We start from the raw sequence: 20,785 nt of genomic DNA, 5'->3' as shown, positions 1-20,785 counted from the left end.
AGAAGGATAGAAATTCTATTAGCACATAAGCACAGAGTTCATACTTAGACCAGAGGGATGAAGGACAGAGAATTGGAGATGACAGAAGGGCTAGAGAAAAGTTTGGGCAGTGACAGGAACCCAGGACAGATGTCAGTCGGAAGAGTATAGGGAATGAAGTCCATAGTCCAAGGCAAATAATAGAGCATCATTTCCTTCAACAAATAAAGTGCAGGTTTGGAACACCCACGGTTCTCTGTGCCAGGTGCTTGCTGATAAGACAAGTAAGATGCTGTGACTCTGAGAGACCTCTCTGGGACTACTGAATTCTTGTGCCTACCTCTCCTTCCACTTCTACTTTCTTCCCATCTCTCTTTCCTTTTTTTTTTTTTTTTAAATCTATCTTATTATCCTCCTGTAAAGAATTATTCTCTTTCTCTTTCCCTAGAGGTTCCTGTCTGGCTCTTCCTCTCCCCGCATCGCTTATCTGCACACACCCTTAATTCCATCTGTTTCTTTAACTTTCTCTCCTTGCTTGAAATTGCAAAATAAGGAAACAAAATTGCAATTTCATCTCTTATATTTATTAAGTATTTGTTTCCTGTTCTTAATTTTTAAAACAAATAAGTTGAAAATTTGGTGCTTTTTTCTCTAAAACAAATGGTACGTATGAATTTAGCTTTGCTCTGATGGTTAATGACCCTTGATAAAATAAAACTATCCCTACCTCTATTAGGAACCACAAAAGAAGAAACAATATTTCATCCCAAACAGACAACATTTATTATGCATATACTGTTAACTCCAAGAGAAAGAAAGGACTTAAATGTAATGGTCTTAAATTCAATAATATACTTTCAACCAGGCATGGTGGCACATGCCTGTAATCCCAGACACTTGGGAGGCTGAGGCAAGAGGATCACAAGTTTGAGGCCAGCCTCAGAAACTCAAAATAAAAAATAAAAAGGACTGGGGATGTAGCTCTGTGGTAAAGCACCCCTGGGATCCATTTCCAGCACCACAAAAATAATAATGCTGCTGCTGCTGATGATGATGATATACTTTCAAAGTTTTTATGCATTATACTAGGTAATAAAATATTAAGATCAAGAAAAAAAACAAAGTGAATATTGATGTCCACAAATTCTGTGTTATAATTGGAATTCAAATGAAAGGATAGACACAAATCAAATTTCTGGCCTAAGTACACAGTTGTTTCAGGAAATCTCATGCTGCTTGTTGCTAGTGAAGAAAATCAGTGTCCTCTTCCTTACTCTGACCTATCAACAAAGTGAGCTGAGAGCCCCTGTTGCCCTGATGACAGCAGGTAACTCTGTTGTCCAACCCAAGAAGGACCCCACCCAGGCCACACACAGCCCCACAGATCCTGACTCTGGTTGTGGATTTTTAGTAGAGACTCACAGCTGGGTTTGACATGGACTTGGGCTTCTTTAGGTGACTTAAGGATAGGAGTTTTCAACAGTGCTTCAGCAGAACCAATCCTCCACATGGATGACGATTTCTGTTGAAAGGGAATATATAAAAATTCCATCCACTGCTATGAGCTGAATTCTGAGCTCAGTTCAGTAACAGTCTAAATTGTGGCCATCTTTATAAATAGTGCTCAAGTTTTATGACTTCTACATAAACCTCAAAATATACACATCTTGCTTAAATGTCTTGATATGCCCTTTACAAAGGAATCTCTAAGTTTAAAAGATATTTCATTTTTATAAGAAAATTTGGAGTTGGAAGAAAGAGTCTTCAGAGAGCCCCAGGAAATGAAGATGGTGAGAAATTCCAAAAGTTCAGGTTCAGATTCCCAGAAATGCAGGGAGGGGTGCACATTAGATGGGTGGGGATATGCCACACCCAGGAGCAGTGTTTCTGCAGCTTGGAGAATTTCAAGTACATAGACTTGTGTGATCTACAAGGCTAATAATGAGGCAGGAACCAGAAAAAGTCAAAAAGTCCAAGAGCAGCCCTCACAAAACTGTGGAGAAGAACAAATTTGTCTTTTTGTTTTCCTGCCTCCTGAGCTATTTTGCAGATGTTCCCTCCAGGCAGCAAAGTATGTACCTCCACACTTCTCACCTTCCCCCTTCCTTAGTGCCTGGATCATTGCTGTCTTAAATACCTAATAAAATAATTCACAATAAATTACTATTTGGAAAGCAAATAACTTCATTATATTCTTTTGGTGGTATTTACATTTTCTAAAGGTGGGCCTTAGAAGGCCATGCCTAACCCAAGAAGGACAAAATCTTGGAGAAGAATTTTGAGCAGGTGTGGCAGACAACTGGAGAGAGGAAGCGCATGTGCTTATCGCCAGCAACCATGCCAGAATGATTACCTATTCATCATTTTTTTTAAAAAGTTTCTTCTGCCATGTATCCATCAAAATTATTTTGAAATGACCTACATTATCCAAAATCTAATTATCCTACATTATCCCCAGGTCTTCATTTATTTTCTTTCAACCCACTTCTGATACCTAAACCCTGTGCTTGATTGTAAAAATAGAGTCCAAAGGCAAAAGTGCCCTTAAAAGCAAAATACTTACTTATATAGGTAGGATTTTGTGGATATTTAAAGATACAAAAAACATCTTCTTCCCAAATTTGTTCATTATTGGGAGTTGAAACCACCAACTCCCATTTATTTTATCAGTTTGAGGGAACAAACTCCCTTCACAAAGGGTAAGACTCTCCTTCGGTCTAGGTTGAGATGACTTTCTTTTAAATAAATGATTTTTGCATGCTAACTTATGCTTTTTTCCTAACTTTTCACATCTCCCACTTACATTTCTCAGGACAAACGTTGCCTTTCACTTCACTGCCAGCCCTTCTCAACCTCAGGTAAGTGAGGGCCCCAAGAGTTATCAAGAGCCCGCCTGTTGGTGTTGCCCTCAGAAAGCATGGTAACAGAGAGTCTGCATGTTGTGTGGCCCTAGATCTGTCACAATTTGAGATGGATTTGCATTCTAGATTGTTCCTCATGTTACTGGGATTTGGGATACAATATTTAATTTTATCCCCTTAATTGGTATGAAATGGAAGACATGATATTTGTTTAATCTTCTTTAACCAGATTCTGTCTACTATGTCCCAAACACAATGTAGACTGCACTGTGTTCCCACTTGTGCTGGGAACACAAGATAAAGAAGAGAGAAATACAACTTCTATCACTGTGGATGTGATAGTTGGGATGGAGGGACAAACAGGGAGTGGAAGGCTCACACCAAACAGATATACAAATAATTAACCTGAAAGTACAATAAAAATAGGCCAGATTTTAATTTCTACAATGTTATTGGTAGAATATGTAAGTTTCTTCTGGCATAAATAAAGAGTAGGAATGCTGAAAAAAATGTAACAGGAGAATGAATCATTTTTGGTGTTCCTCATGAAATCATAATCATAAACAGAATAAATACATGGAAATGTTGATTACTTCAGGCTGTTTTTCTGGTGATTTCTAGTTTTTTTTTTTTTCATAGTTTCTGAAGAGTTTATAATAGCAAGTTTAAAACAGATTTATTTATTGTCTTGGTATTTATTATAAATTTTCTGCCGGCTATAAAACAACTTTGGTCCTAAATGCTTACTTAGTTTTTGCTCGGATATAGTAAAGTTGATATTAAAATATTTTTGAACTGTTGTAAATCTATTACAGTCACTGATGTGCTGGTAAATATTGAACAACTGGTTCTCGGAGAAAATACCCTCCTTTATTTCATGGCATCTGCCTATTCCTGCAGTGTAAATACCTCTTTCATGGCTGATTTCAAGCTGCCAACATGATGTCACCGAACACAGAGTTGGGAAGAGGTGCATGCAATGAGCTTTCCCAAACCTGTATGAACTGACTCCCACACATCTTTTAAAAATTAAATTAGCCAAGCGCAGTGGTGCACCCATGTGAACTGAGGAGACTGAAGTAGGATGATCACAAGTTGAAGGCTAGCCTGAGAAACTTAACAGGACCCCATCTCAAAATTTAAAAAAAAAAAATCCTAAAAAGGTCTTGGGCTTTAGCTCAGAGATAAAGGGCTTGCCTACCATGTGCAAAGCCTGGGTTCAATCCTCAGTACCAGAAAAAAAAAGTTCAATTGCCCCTTTCAGTGAGACTCTGTTGTGCGTATATGCTGCCTCACTGTGGCAGGAGAAGGCCATAGGCTATAATCGATTGCCTTCAACATTTATTGACCATTTAATCTCAAGTGATACTTAGAAAGCACTATTACTAAATAAAATAGGAGATTCCTAGAAAAAGACAGAACAACTTACATTAACTACAGGAAAAATGCAGTCTAATGATCATGTACAGAGCTATGATAATATGATAATGATCCTTGAATATTATACACACAACCTAATAGAAAAGCTTGTAGTCTAATAATCAGTAACAATTACATATTATGGCTCCTTTTTATTTTTAAAAGCATGTATATATCAAAACCTAAATACTTTGTATAGAAACCCTAAACCAGAGTGACATATACTGAGAACAAACTAATAAAACATAAAAAGTCTTTGATATCTAAAAAAGTCTTACTTTACTCTTAACTATCCCCATTTGACCTGTATTTTATTATCCTCTTTGATTACAGGAAAGGTTTTCTAATTCTGTAAACTCATCTAAAGTGAACCTGACTGTACATTCCCAGACAGCCTGTGTCAATCAAGGCTTCTCTTCTATAGGTAGAAGCAGATTGCTGAACTGGCCATTGCAGAAACTGGGCAGTTAGTCAGGACCACATGGTGATTTTTAGCCTAAATTCCAGCCATTGCTGTGCATACTTGTCATTTGCTTATTCCAGTTAAAGTAGATTATCAGGGCAGGGGTCAAAAACATTTGTTTGGAGTTTATGATCATTTAGAGAAAAACAAGTTTGATAATACTTAAGCATATTGATCAGGTGTCAATAAGTAGCAACTGCTTGCACAAATCCAGTATCATCTTGAGAAATACATATGATGCTCCTCATTGCCAATAGTAATCATAGTAATCCTCTTGAATTACAAAGCACCATTCCCCGAGCACTGAAAATACCCCTTGGGAATTCCAGACTCCCCATCTTTTAAAGAGCCCTGTATTATATGTATTTAAATCAAACTCCAAAACGAAGAGGGTTCTTGGAGGTATTACTGACTATTACAAGGCATGAATAAACTTCCAACAGCAGCATTATTGACACTTCTTCATCTTGATGTGAACTTTTTCCCCATCAGAAACTTTTGGATGATTGAAAAGCATTTCATTTTTATTACCCTGGTTCTCAAAACAGGATTAGTTAAAGGTGATATTGGAATACAAATTGTAACATGTTTTGCTTGTGTTTTAAAATGATGGATTTATTAGAGTCCTAAGATGTGGGACTCATTTGCATTGGTTTCCTCAAAATCTTAATCAGAAGCTTAACATAGCTTCTCGTCCACTTCCCACACTTATCATTATTGGGAAGATTTTCCCTTTCTTCCTCATTAGTGACATGTTTAAAACTTAAGAGTCAATACATTTTTCCAGTGGATTCATAATCTATATACATAAATAGTATAACTTCTTTCTGTTAGGAATGTTTCCTAATTCTGATGATTTTTTAAATGTTTGATTCTGATGATTTTTTTTCTAAGTACCTTTAAATATGCCACAAACTGCCCAAGATTGTGAACATATTTTAGGAGCTAGATAAGGGAATCTCATCTTAGAATCTAATATCTTCTTAGATACTTTAGTGGAAGGTCTAAGGGAAGGATTGGTGTAATGCTAATTCTTGCCTATCAGAAAATGGTCAAAATTCTTGAAGAACAGGCTTACCTGCTTTTTAAGGTGAGGCTTCATATTTCACATTGGCCAAACAGAAATAAATCTTGCCTCCTGTTACAGCCACATATTTCTAATTCTAAGGGTGTGTGGGGGGGGTACTTCTTAAGTAGAACAAATGTGCAGAATTTAGTTGAAAAAAGTGATCACACCAAAAAATGAAATGGCATCATTGAGTGAATGGTGATTTTTGTCATATTCTCTGATAAATCTTTCTAATGTCTGGCATGGAGCTGTCAGTTACTCAATATGTATGAGAGAATGCTGCCTGAAATAATAACAATTCATTGAGATTTGCATCAGAACTTTGCACCTGATAGTAGAGAAAACAATCCTATTTGTGTGAAAATGGCTTGAGTCTATGACTGTAAGCATTTCCTAATATTAACATATCATGTCTTTCCTTTTGTTTTCTCAGTATTTTCTTTACAAATTTCCCAAAGATGTGGACTCAGTTATCATTAAAGTGGTATCTGAAATGGCTTATCCATGTTCTGTTGTCTCAGTCCAGAACATCATGGTGAGTCCTGACATTTGTTAGCCTTCTAATGGGAATATTTTATTATCCAGAATAAATGAAAGGGAAGAGCAAGGACCACAGCATCCTCTTATACTATCTGTCTTCCCCAAATTGATAAATAATAACAGTATGTTGTGCACTGAAGTGGGCAGGTCATTTTTGCAGACATTTATTAGATAGATAAAGAATAGTTGGCTCCTCATCAAAAAAAAAAAAAAAAAAAGGAAGGAAGGAAGGAGGTAAAATGATCTTAACTAAGAACAAAGAAGACCAAGTTGTGGGTTTCACAAGAAAAGTAAAATAGAAACCTACCATTGGTTCTGTTTTTAAATTTTTATTGTAACATTCAATTTTTTTTCTATCTCACTGGGTGTTAACAAAAAAATTGGAAATGTCTTATATACTTTAAGACTTTTTCATGGTTATCTTCAGTGTAAAGTGACTTTAACTTTAGAGGAGAAGACATCAAATCTTAGGAGGGCTGTTTCATGACTGTTCTGAGGAGAAGCCTTTCATGGTTTCTGGCTTAGTAACGACTCCCCTGCTCTGTGGTCCAGGTGGAAAATCCCTGACAGGTACTACACGTGACTTGACATTATGTAACATTAATGATTCTTTCCTTTTTATCCTCATGCATGCTGTAGTGCCCAGTGTATGATCTTGACCACAATGTGGAATTTAATGGTGTCTATCAGTCCATGACCAAGAAAGCTGCCATCACACTACAGGTGAAACATTGCTTCTATGATCACTGTTGCCATGATAATGCTTTATTAGTAGTCAGTTTATCTTCTGAACTAACATCCAAAAGAGATGGCTATCCCCTGTGTACCTTGGATCTCTTTCCTATCTGATTGGTTTAGAACTAAGATTGCTATTGACCAAACCATAGCCTGAGTGAAGGTAGACAATGCTATTTTTCCACCTGGGGATTTCTTCCCCTCATGGGGATTCTTGGGAACCCATGGTGCAGAAGACACATATCTGACAGATTGCCTAGAGAAACAAGGACAGAAGATTCCTACTCATTGGGGGTTACCAATTTACAGTGAAGTTTAAGGATTCACTTAAAGCAATTAAATATATTCTAATAGTCTGTAGCAGTAACAGCAAAATATGACTTTGACTAGACAAATGACATATTCAAAGGAATATGAACTATATTTGTGTAGCCATTTACTTCTTTGCTATTTCTAATTAAATTATTATTTTCATGATAATTGTATAGCAAAAAGGTACATACATCATGTCAGCATATTTTCAAAGAGACTCTGTCCTTGCCCTTGGAGTGGTACTGACTTAAAGAACCTGTGACTCGATCTGTTCTCTAGGTAAAGGTGATATTGTTCCTTGAATAATAGGCGGAGAATGAAGACGTATCAGGCCTCACAACTTCCATAGTCTAACTTTAATTTTCAAGGGTCTTAAACGTGATATCTCAAATCTCTCTCTTGTTAGTATTTCTTCCTTAGCATCCCAGCATTATGTGGCCCAAAATTAAAAAAAAAAAATGACAGAAAAATAACCAGAATAGGGAACTTCGGATTTTACCTTATGCAGGATACTTCATTAATGAAGGGCAAAGCGTATTAGTTCATGTCAACCTTAGATGCATTTGTCAATAAACTTCTTTTGGAGCCCTTATTTCAGTCTTAGATCATTTTCTCGATGAGCTAAACATAATATCAGAAATTTGGGGATGATAAAAAAGAAGTCAGGGTTATAGAATTCTAATGTACCTTAAAGGTTAACTTGTCACATAGTGCATTCATGGATGAGGAAACTGAGACACAGAGAAGCACAAAGAGAAAGTCAAAATTAAGACTATAACTCCTAACTTAGGTCCTTCATCTCCCTCACCTGTGTTAATTATTTAACTGCTGAGCATATGACTTTTAGAAGTCATTTATCATTAGACTTTAAAACAAAACATACAGATAGTAATTATTAAATGTAGGTTGTTGATATTATTCGTATGGTGCCTATCACAGTTCTAAGCACTCATGTGGGCACAAAATAGACTGAAACCATAACAGTGTATCTGTTTAATTTCTTTGATGCAATAATTATCTTATTGTAAATAATCTGTAATTGTTTTTGGGTATGTGAAAGTCCTTTCCAAGCAGGTACAGGGCTGGGGTGAACACTACTTTTCCTCTTTCTTTCTGTCCCTACCCCCATGGACTTTTCTTCCTTCTTCTCACTGTCTTCCTTACCTGCCTATCATAAGGTTGTTATGTCTTATACAGAAGAAGGATTTCCCAGGTGAGCAGTTCTTCGTGGTGTTTGTGATAAAACCTGAAGATTATGCATGTGGAGGATCGTTCTTCATTCAGGGTAAGAGGTAGTGAGAAACACTCAGAAGGGAATAAAAGGGAAACCACAAGTTCATCTCTAGTTCTCATTAAGGGTCCATCAGCAGTGACCTGGCAGGGCAGTCTGAGAGACACTTGAGGAAGAAAATAATAGACTAAAGGTATTATTGATGCTTCAAAATGTCATTTAGTACATCCCGACATTTTTTAAGTCTTATACTTAAAACTTAACATACAGATAGCAATTATCTGTACGTAAGTAAGTTTGCTCAGTTGGCCCTTTGCTCAGCAAATATTTGCAATGGTGAAGTAAAGATCTTACACAGTGGGTCAAGTTCTGTTTCCTAAAATCAGTTTCCTAAGATGAAACCTTATATTTATCAGTAGTCATCATTTTCGCAAAGATATACAAGGAAAATTTAGTTTACCATTCCAGCTGCCAAAATTGTGCCATGTAAGATAGTAAGAAAGCTGAGTATGATATGGTTTTATCTCAATAATAAAGGCTTATGTGAATTCTCAGGCATAGTACAAAGAACAATGTGTAACTACCTAGTTCTGCTGTGGGAATGGAATAGACTGTTGCTTGACAAAATAGAACCCCTGCTGAAGAACCATATATGACCAACACAGAGGGGACTTTACTGTTGAGTATAACATGGTTCCCTTAGTATTTAGGCGAAATTTCTGCTAGTGTGCTCTTTAATCTCTTAATTACATAGCTCTGTAGTTTTACCATTGTCCAGTGTTCCTTAATAAACTATAAGCCCCTCAATTACCATATACAACAACTTTTTATTGGTCAGAAAAAAAATACAAACTAAAGAAGACATAGCTTTCTCTTTTTACAACTGTTTTCTTCTGATGTCTATGTATTTCAAGGGAAGGACCAAATCCTTCTTCACAGGAGAAAGGAAACTGAAGTCTCTTCTGCATTAGTTGGTGCTAAAAAATTGTGCCCAAGCAAAGGCCAGATTGAGACTTTTAACCAAAAGGAATATTAGATAGTTTGAAGATTTGGAAGTTAGATTTTCCTCCTTTGCTTGTTAAAATGAAATTCAGCAGCCAGAGTTAATTCTGGACATTTTTGTATAATTATTCAGAAGAAAGGACAAGAATTCCATATCTGATCCATTACACCTTGTGCTTTGTTTTTGTTGTTTTTGTTTTTGTTTGTTTGGTTTGGGTTTTATTTGTTTTTATCAGAAAATGAGAACCAGACCTGGAATCTACAACGAACAAAGAAACTTAAAGTGACCATTGTTCCTTCCATTAAAGGTCAGTGTTGACTCTGGATGTGGTGGAGAGACTCTTATGCCGGGAAATTTCTCACATGAGTCAATACTGTCATCCTCCCAGAGCAGATCATCACAAGAAAACTAAAGTCCATTTGTCTTAGCGATAGAAGAGGGAATCCCTTCCAAAAAGAAAGGGAACCCAGTTCTGGAGTTGTATCCAGCAGTCCTTCCCAATTCATGGTGGAAGACAACTGGATTTGGATAATCATAAAGGACGATGTGTGGGTGACCTCACACAGCTTTGCTGCTCTAAATGAAAATTTCTTGGGACTTATGAAGGGTTGTGATGGAAGTGGGTCCTTTAAGCTGTCCTGCCCCAGATGTAGTCCTCCTTCTTCTGAGGACAACCTGACCAAAGTCTTTTCTCTCTCCTCAGAATCTGTTTACGTGAAATCCAGTCTTTTCAGTGTCTTCATCTTCTTGTCCTTCTACGTTGGATGCCTGCTTGTGGTGTTTGTTCATTATGTGAGGTAGGTCAGAAGTTTCAAGGACGCCTTTCCCTGTCTCCGTGTAATGAGGTTTTAAAGTCATATTGACTGGGGCCAAAGCTACCTCAGCCACTAACCGTGACCTTGGGCAGGCTACTTAACGTCCTGGGCCTTGGGTGTGTCATGTAAAATGAGATAATAATTTACCTTATAGAATAGTGTAACTAGCAGAGTAGTTCATGTTAGTGTCGTGCATGTAGTTAGTATTGATATAGTGTTGGACTATTTTCATAGTGAAAATTCAACAAAAAGTCTCCTTATTTTTTTTTTAAACTGAAATCCTATGGACTGTAGGAAATGATCAATTCTCCCTAAGAGGGAACTTTAGAATCAGCTTTAAACATTCTATCAAAAAGTAAATTTCATGCCTAAAATAAATCTTGAGGTACAATAAGTAGAAGGAGTAATATGTTCTGATACCACATTACCAGGTGCTCTTCTACTGTTGTACTATCAATCTTCCAGTAAAATGTCCCTTGTGGGGGAAAAAAGGAGATAATTGTGCCATAATTTGACCAAGGAAATTTCCCTTCCCAAGAATTTGGAGCCCCTCATAAAAAAGCCAAACTTTCCTGGACTCTCAGTAGGGCTGAGTCTTGAAAATTCCATTCTTTGTTGTGCTCTCTGGGAAACAACTACAAAAGAATGGCAGGAGGTTTACAATAAATGAATGTTCTTTCTCCCCTTGAATATGTCAAGAAAACAAAGCCAGCATAGAGTTTCATAATTACTGGGCAAGATGAATCAGTCTGTAGAAAGATCTCTCTGCTACAAAGATATAGGGAAGATCAAAGGGAGGGTGGAGGGACAGGAAAGGAGAGGAAATACGAAATGAATTTAATGAAACCATGTTATATGCATATATGAATACACCACTGGGAATTTTACCTTTATGTACATACAGAAAGCACCAATCAAAAGTAAATAAATAAATAAATAAAGGAGCAAAAAAAGATTCAGAAGAGTACAGGAAGGAAAATATGGGAAGGAAAGGTCGGAGGGGAATGAAATCAAATTCCCCGCATGTATGATTTTGTCAAAATGAACCCAACTACTATGTATAGCTATAATTCTCTAATAAAAAAAGAGAAAGCCAAAAAAAAAAAAAGAAGAAGAAGAAGGAAAAAAAGAAAGATCCCTCTGCTATCTCAACAGTACAGCTGTCTCAATGACCGAGGACTATCTGACTCAACTAAGTCTCTTCTGATCTTTAGGAAGCTTTGAGTTGAGATACTGCCTTTAAAGAACCTGGTACCACCATTAGCCAAATGTGGGAGAATTTAAGCACCAAAATAATTGAAAACAATGAATTACAAATCATGAGGGGGGAAATAGAAAGTCATGAGCCCCTATTCATAAATAAAGGAAGGACTTAAACACCTCCGGATATATATCCAATGAATTCAACAACTTCACTAAAACAGGTACCCATTAGGGAAAGGTGCCTCTAGCAAATACAGTAAAAGGGAGGACTCTTGCCTATAGCAGAAGACCAAGGGCTGACTGATAGATATAAATCAGTTATAAAGGGGATCAGATATAAAGGGGATGCTGGAATTGGAAAAATTATCATTTTGGAAACATCGTAGTAAAGACTAGATCAAGTTAGACATCTTTAATGGATGCTAAGTCCAGAGGGGAAATCTGATGAGGATCAAGATATTTGTGTAACCCTAATAGATATCCTCACTAATTGCTTAGTAGTTGTAAGGGGAAAAGATAATAACTGTACAGGATAAACCAAACACATTGATCAGAATTAATATCACCAAGGAGAAGGTGGCCCTTGTGAGCCTCTGGACATGACGCCCTGAGAAAGACACTAACACTCAGATGGTGTTTTAGAAAGACTCGTGTTGAATCTAATCATGTGGAAAAACTAGACACTAAGTGTTCATAAAAGCAAGAATGGAGGAAGGATGGATAGAGGAAAATGAGGGGTGGGGAGGGGGTGGGGGAAAGGAAAGATAATAGAATGAGACAAACATCATTACCCTATGTACATGTATGATTATACAAACAGTGTGACTCTACTTTGTGTACAATCAGAGAAATGAAAGTTGTACCCCATTTGTGTCCAGTGAATCAAAATTTTAAAAAAAGACAAAGGATATATGGAATTGTTTTACATCAAAGGTGAATAAAGACATCTGACATCTAAAGACAATACCTGGTTTCAGATTGGATCTTGTACTATAAAATTTGGTACTTGTATTGTGGTTATGTAAGAGAATACCTTTACTCTTTGGAAATATTTAGGGGTAAAAGTCTACAACAAATGCAATTTGTCAAATGGTACAGAAAGAAAATTTAGATAGATACATGAGATATACAGATGAATAGATGGACAGACAGATACACACACATATGGAGAAAGAGAACAATAGAAGCAAAGGGAGTAATAAGATAACAATAAATGAATGTAGGTAATGGGGATATGGATGTTTTATATTCTATTCTTATTCTTGAAACTTCTTTGTAAATTTAAAATTATTTTCAAATAAAAAGTTAAAAACATGGGCTGGGGAGATAGCTCAGTTGGTCGAGTGCTTGCCTTGCAAGCACAAGGCCCTGGGTTCGATCCCCAGCACCAAAAAAAAAAAAAAAAAAAAAAAAAAGTTAAAAACAAAAAAAACCTCAGGGTAGGGCAAACACTATACCTGGAATGTGAATATATTAACTGATTATGAGCTCTATTAATTTATCAGATCATAGTCACTAATATTTAACAGTCACTAATATTTAACAGGTAGCTGTTCTGTGCCAAGCAGTGTGCTGAGCCCTCTTTGTAGTTCTTCTCATCTCATGCCCCCAACAGTGTTTACTATTATTATCACCATGTGACAGTTAAGGAAATTGAGGAACAGAGAGATTAAGCAATTTGACCAAGAATTCACAGCCAGTAAATGAAAGGGCTAGGACTTGGACTCAGGCAGCCTGGCTCCTCTTCTGATCCTCACGTCTTAGGCAGACTGATCAAGAGGGGTCTGGAGTGGTCAGGGCATGTGAAGGAAGACAGTCCTGACAAGCAAGGCCTAACCAAAAGCCCAGCACCCCAGCAAGGATACAACTTTAAAAGAGCCCCCAAAGTTTCCAGTTTTGCCTCAGTTGAGTTCCAATGTCCTGGAGCTCTTCTGCCTGCCTTAAACTATCTCCACTCCTGCTGTTTTAGATTTTAGAAAATAGGATTACGTCTTAGACAGCTAGCATGCATAATCAACACTCAAAGAGAGACAAAAAATTAATAGCTGATTAGAAATCTCTCTAAAGTTGTTATTCAGTCAACTGAAGTGAGCACAAATTTTGAAACTTGTAGTTTAAAGCTCCGTTGAAACTTCTAGTTGCAAATTATTTTGCTGCAGTCAAATGCACAAGCATACATTCTTCCCAAAGATAGAGAAACTGAAAATAGAAATCTGGAGTCTTAAGAACCATTTGGCATTCTAAATAGAGGAATAGACTTGGGGAAATGCTAATAGGAGATCTCTTCCTTCACTGAACTAAGTGAAACAAAGTTTTCTGCAAAACCATATAAAACCAGCCCTCTCAGTATTGTGCCATTTACTTGATACTTGATGGGTTCCCTGTACCTTAGTATTAGTACATGTGGGATTTGTGCTATGAGATCAGGATGAGAAATACTGACAAAAGACAGAGCCCTTCCCTCAGGGAGCTAACATTCCAGTGTCTTTATGCTATATTGGCACTTAAGATCATTTCCTGCCCATCTTCCAGCCCCAATCCATTCAACATTCTATAAAGAATGTGCAGGTCTAAGGTCAAACACTGCATGAGTGTTCTCTAATTTGTTCTTGTAAACACTCCTGCCAGATGCTGAGTCCAAATTGCCTAATCCTGAGTATTCACCTTCTGTTTCATTCTTTTATTAGTTATCCATTGTAACAATAATGCTGCTTTTTTAAAAAACAACCACAGGGCTGGGGAGATAGCTCAGTCAGTAGAGTGCTTGCCTTGCAAGCACAAAGCCCTGGGTTCAATCCACAGCACTGCAAAAAAAAAAAAAACCACAAAAACTCCAACAGCATATGGCAATGAATATTTGAGTTTGCTCTTCAATCTATGGGTCAGCTGGATGACTCTGCTAATCTGGGCTGGGTTCAGAGCTCTCAGCTGGAGGCAGTCATAGAGTGTGATCCACTGGTAGGTCCGTTGGTTCTTGTAGATTGTCCTCAGCTGCTCCTGGTCTCTCCAGCAGGCTAGCCCTGGGATTATTATATCTCAAAGAGAGATACAAAAGAATGCAATTCCTCCTTAACATGCTGGTTCAGAAGTACTTCCTCCTCATTCCACTTCTGGAAAGGGAGTAAGTCATGAAGCCAGCCCAGATTCCAGAAATGAAGATGTAGACACTACCTTTTGATTGACAAAGAATAACTATTTTGCAATCAAACTAGACTCATTATCATTTGCCATGTTTTGATTTGTTCACTGGATACTGCCTGCCTAACCCTAGATTTGTAAATCATTTAACTCCTCTAATGAAGAATTTTATCAGTTCCAAAAGCTAATGCAAATGTGCAGTAAAGCCTATTAATCCAAACACAAGGTCTTCTATGTGTCCATATAATTGCTGGCCAGAAAATTATTAAGAAAGAACTTCACCACAGCCTCATTTGCCAGCTAGAACAGTTAGGCCAAATTGTAACTATTTTTCTTAGTGATATACTTTGTTCATTCAACAAATATGTAGTTACCATCTCTTATATTCCGGTCCTGTCCTAGAGGTTAGACATAACAGAACAAAAGAATCTAGATCCTTGTCCAACTACAGCTTCCATTATAGAGGGAAGAAACATACAAGCAAGTAAGCAATTAATAAAGAAATAATTCCAGCTAGTGATAGTGTGTGATAGTGATTGAACTGGGGACACCACTTTCGATTTCATTTGGTCAATAGGGAAAGTCTCTCAGAACCAAGGTCTGAATGGTGAAAAGGAGCCAATCGTGTAAGGATCTGAGGAGAGTGGTCCAGGCAGAAAACAAGAGCAAAGGCCCCAAGGCAGGGATGAGTTTGTTGTGGCCTAAGAAGAAAAGGGATTTGAGGAAAGGTTCTTCCACCAAACATACTAGGATCAGGGTGTACAATCTCTATGCTTCCCACCTGAAAGTTCATGAGTATTTATGAATCCCAGTGAGTCTCCCCAACCCTTTCGACCTCACAATCCAAAATGGAGGCTCATTTTGGGAGAAGAAAGTTACTCACATTCTAATTTTTTCTTTTATAAACAGTCCCAAATGATAGATATGGCTTATTAACAGTTTTATTGAGACAAAATATGTGCACTATAAAATTCACCCCTTTAAGTATACAATTCATATATTTTTGTATACTCACAATTGCACAACCATAACCACAATCTAATTTCAGAACATTTTTATCACTCCACAGATAAGTTCAGAGTTCAACAAGATTGCAGGGTACTTGATTAATATGTAAAAATCAATTGTATTTCTGTGTACTGGCAATGAACAATCAAATTATGCAATTGAGAAAATAATTCTATTTACAAAAGCACCAAAAATAATAAAAATTCAGGATCAAATTTGACAAATTAAGTGTAAGATCTGTACAAACTACAAAACATTGTTGAAAGAAATTAAAGAAGATAAAATAAGTGGAAAGACATCCTGTGTTCATGGATTGGAAGATTTAATGTTGAGATGGTGAAGTAGAAAGAATAATGGCCCCCAAAGATGTCTATGTCTTAATCTCCAGAACTGTGAATCTGTTACCTTACATGCATATGTAATAAAGTTTTGGAGATTTTCTTGGATTACCCACATGGGTCTAGTATAATCACAAAAGTCCTTGTGGCAGGGAAGCAAGAAGACCAAAGATGGAAGGAGGAAATGTGAAGGAGGAAGCAGAGGCTGCAGCAATGGAGAAAGGGCCATGGGTCAAGGATCCCAGAACACCTCCAGAAGTTTGAAATGGCAAAGAAATGGACTCCCTTGCAGCCTCCAAAAGGAATACTGCCCTGCTGACATCTTGATTTTCACTACATAAAACATGTTTTATTGTCCTGACATCCAGAACTGTAAGATAATCAATTTTTATTGTTTTAAGTCATGAGATAATTTGATAGTCAGTTACAGAAGTGACAGAAAACTAACATACATTGCAATACCTTTCAAACTGATCTACAGATTTAATATGATTCTTATCAAAGCCCCAGCTGACTTTCTTACAGAAATTGACATGTGAATCCTAAAATTCGTATTTGAAAAAAGGGACCCTAAGTGACTAAAATGATCTAGGAAAAGAGAACAAAGTTGGAGGACTCATACTTCCTGATAGCAAAAGTTACTGCAAAGTATATAAACAAAGACTCTGAGACTGACATAAAGAAAGATATAGACCAGTGGAATAAAATTGAGAGTTCAAAAATAAATTCTTACATTTATGGTCAATTTTTGACAAGGATACCAAGATAATTCACTGGACAAAATATTCTTTTCAACAAATGGTGCTAGGACAACTAGATATCCACATGAAAAAGAATGGCATTTTGCCCCTACCTCACACCATATGCAAAAATTAACTCAAAGAGTATCAAGCACCTAAATGTAAGAGCCAAAACTGTAAAACTCCTAGAAAAAAAAAATTGGTGTAAATTTTTGCAGCCTGGTATTAGGCAAAAATCTCTTAGACCCCAAAAGCACAACTAGCAGAAGAAAAATTAAATAAATTGAACTTTATAAAAATGAGAATTTTTTGTGCTTAAAAAGAACTATCAGAAGATTGATAATACAACTTAAGAATAGGAGAAAAATATTTGCAAACTATTTATCTGCTAAGAGTCTAGTATCTAGACTATGTTAAAAAATTCCCATAGACCCACCAATCATCTGCTGTTAGCTCACAGACTGCAAGTGGATCACCTGCTGCCGGCTGTTGCCTAGAAGTCCATTGTCACAGTACCTGCAGGTTTGGTTACACATGGTTTCCACTATCTTGAGACAACAGCCAGGAACTGCAACTTTGCTGCCATGGCCACTGCCATCTTGGGGTGTGGTCACCTCAGTCTGGGGACTCAGGCCAGGGCCTGGAGATATATTGGGGTACCTGCAGGTCTGCCTGCACCTGAGGTCTTTCTGCTCAGTGTGGTAGTGGCTGCCATCTGGCTGCCTCTTTGTATGGTCGCTTCTTCGTGTGAGTGCATCCCTGGTGGGTCTCTGCAAGTTGAAAGGGCATTGAGATCTTGGGACTGCAGCAAGGCAGAGCCTGAAAAAGCTAAAGCCCAGATCCACCAGATTGCAACTGAATTTGTCTGGGTCTGGCAAGCTTGTGGAAAGTTGGAGACTGAGGTGTTTCCCCAGCAGGTAGCACAGGTTGGAGAAACTGGAGAAAACTGGGCTCTCTCCAGCTCAGTGACTACTGAAGTGTGCAGGGATGGAAGGGGCCAGCTACAACTGTTGGGAAGACTGTAAGAGGGTGAGAAGGTATCTTGCTATTGGCTTACCCACCCAACCTGTCTGGCATCCAGTGGACTGGAGCTAACATCAAATTTCAGACAGCTTCACCTATCAGCAGAGAAGGGAAGCTGAGAATATTTTTGAAATCCAACTGAAGCAATCATTCAATTTTCCATTGAGACTTTCCTCCTTTTCTTTTTTTTTTTTGCCTGCAGTCTCACACCTTCACCATCTTTAAATCCAAATATTTTTCATACATCGATTTGTTGAGGAATGGGATGTCTGAATAGTATATGACAGTTTTGTTGTGTATTCCTATATTTTTGCTTTTTTGAAAAGAAACCTTGTACACATTTTTTCTCTCACTTCCCTGTCTCCCTAGATTCTCTTTCTCACTTCTCTCATACTAACAGCCATCCTCTATTTATTCCTCCCTCACTCACTATAAATTTTTACCTCTATCTTCTCTCCCTCTCCCTCATAAAGATCACATCTTACCCTCACTATCCATCATTTAAAACAGTAAAACCTTTTAGCAAACGTATTGTTTATATTGGAGACAATAATTGAAGACTTCATTTTTATCTATTGTGACAAAAGTGTAAATGTCTTAAGAGGAGCCATTTGGTTTAAAGTGGTATATCATTTGCACTGGGTGCTGTTAATATTGATCTCCCCCTTAAAGGTGAGGTACTGGAAGCCTTCAGAGACACTAAAAGACAGGGTAGAATCTTTACTGCCTAAGCTCCGTACCACTAGATAAGAAGACACACAAACAACATGAAAAAACAAGGGAACAAAGTACCTCAAACAAACCCAGATGTTCCAACAATAGAATCCATAGACAACACAGTAGAAGAAATGTCAGAGAAGAAATTTAGAAAATACATAGATAGACTGATCTTTGAAATAAAGGATGGTATTGGAGACAAAATACAGGAAGTGAAAGATCACTTTAATAAAGAGGCAGAGATTATAAAAAGGAATCAAGCAGAAATCCTCGAAATGAAGGAAACAATAAACCAAATTAAAAATTCAATGGAAAGTATTACCAACAGACTAGACCACTTGGAAGACAGAATCTCAAATGAAGACAGCATATATACTCTTGAAAATAAGTTGACTGTGCAGAGAAGATGGTAATAATCCATGAACAGAACCTCCAAGAAATATGGGATAACATGAAAAAAACAAATTTAAGATTTATTGGAATAGAAGAAGACATGGAGATTCAAGCCAAAGGAATGCACAATCTTTTCAATGACATAATATCAGAAAACTTACCAAATCTAAAGTATGAAATGGAAAATCAAATACAAAAGTTTACAGAACCCCAAATGTACAAAATTACAGCAGACCCACACCAAGACACATTATAATGAGAATGACTAACATAAAGAACAAGGACAGAATTTTAAAGGCTGAGAGAGAAAAATAAACCAAATTACATATAGGGGGAAACCAATTCAGATTTCAGCTGATTTCTCAACCCAGACCCTCAATGCCAGGAGATCCTGGAATAACATATATCAAACTCTGAAAGAAAATGGATGCCAACCAATAATTTTATACCCAGAAAAACTAAGCTTCAGATTTGAAGATGAAATAAAAACCTTCCATGATAAACAAAAGTTAAAAGAATTGACAGCTAGAAAGTCTGCACTACAGAACATTCTCATCAAAATATTCCACGAGGAGGAAATTAATAAACAAAACAAAACAAGGAAAATCAGCAAAGGGAAGAACTACATAAAAGAAAGGTCAATCAAAGGAGAAACTAAATCAAGTTAAAAACCAGAAATAAACCAAAATGACTGGGAATACAAATCATATCTCAATAATAGCCCTGAATGTTAATGACCTAAACTCATCAATCAAAAGACATAGACTGACAGACAGGAATAAAAAAAAAAAAAAAAAAAAGAAGACCCAACAATATGCTGTCTTCAAGAGACTCACTTCCTAGGAAAAGACACCCAAAAAGACTGAAGGTGAAAGGTTGGGAAAAAACATATCACTCACATGGACTGCGTAAACAAGTAGGGGTTTCCATTCTCATATCAGACAAGGGATAAAGAAGGACATTTCATACTGCTTAAGGGAATCATACACCAACAAGACATAACAATCATAAACATATATGCCTCAAACAATGGAGCATCTACGTACATCAAACATACCCTCCTTGATTTCAGGAATCAAATAGACCACAACATAATAATACTGGGTGACATTAACACACCTCTCTCATCACTGAATAGATCTTCCAAACAAAATCTAAACAAAGAAACTATACAATTAAATGATGCAATCAATGATTTAGACTTAATGGACATATATAGAATTTGTTATCCATCATAGAGCAAATGCACTTTCTTCTCAGCAGCACATGGATCCTTCTCTAAAATAGGCCACATGTTATGCCACAAAGTAATTCTCAGCAAATACAAAAAAATAGAAATCCTACCCTGCCTTCTATCAGATCATAATGGAATGAAACTAGAAATCAATGATAAAATAAAAAATAGAGGCTACTCCAACACCCAGAGACTAAATAGCATGCTACTATGATGAATGGATAAAAGAAAAAAATCAAGGAGGAAATAAAAAATTACTTATTAGGTAAATGAGAACACCAATACAACATACCAAAATCTCTGGGACACTATGAAGGCAATGATAAGAGGACAGTTCATTGCACTGAGCTCATACATTAAAAAAACAAAAGTCAACAAATTCATGACCTAACATTATATCTCAAAGCCCTAGAAGAAGAAGAAGTCAATACCAAAAGCAACAGAAGATAGGAAATAATTAAAATCAGAGCTGAAATCAATGAAAGTGAAACAAAAGAAACAATTGAAAAAATTGAAAAAACAAAAAGTTGGTTCTTTGAAAAAATAAATAAAATTGATAAACCC

General features: G+C 36.9%; 1 protein-coding gene across 5 annotated transcripts in view; it reads left to right on the top strand.

Annotated features, from left to right (window-relative positions):
• Positions 1-20,785, top strand: part of Sidt1 (SID1 transmembrane family member 1) — a 96,152-nt gene that overhangs the window by 36,188 nt on the left and 39,179 nt on the right. For all 5 annotated transcript variants that reach the window (XM_047563789.1, XM_047563792.1, XM_047563791.1 and 2 more), the window contains exons 4-9: positions 2,792-2,837; positions 6,225-6,326; positions 6,971-7,054; positions 8,576-8,663; positions 9,848-9,919; positions 10,316-10,409. In XM_047563789.1, the coding sequence (XP_047419745.1) occupies positions 2,792-2,837; positions 6,225-6,326; positions 6,971-7,054; positions 8,576-8,663; positions 9,848-9,919; positions 10,316-10,409 (486 nt within the window). The remainder of the gene's footprint in view (positions 1-2,791; positions 2,838-6,224; positions 6,327-6,970; positions 7,055-8,575; positions 8,664-9,847; positions 9,920-10,315; positions 10,410-20,785) is intronic.

This window comes from Sciurus carolinensis, chromosome 9, assembly GCF_902686445.1.
Source record: "Sciurus carolinensis chromosome 9, mSciCar1.2, whole genome shotgun sequence".
Taxonomy (NCBI): domain Eukaryota; kingdom Metazoa; phylum Chordata; class Mammalia; order Rodentia; family Sciuridae; genus Sciurus; species Sciurus carolinensis.
The sequence above is the reverse complement of the archived record's forward strand: the minus strand, read 5'-3'. Positions and strand labels throughout refer to the sequence as shown.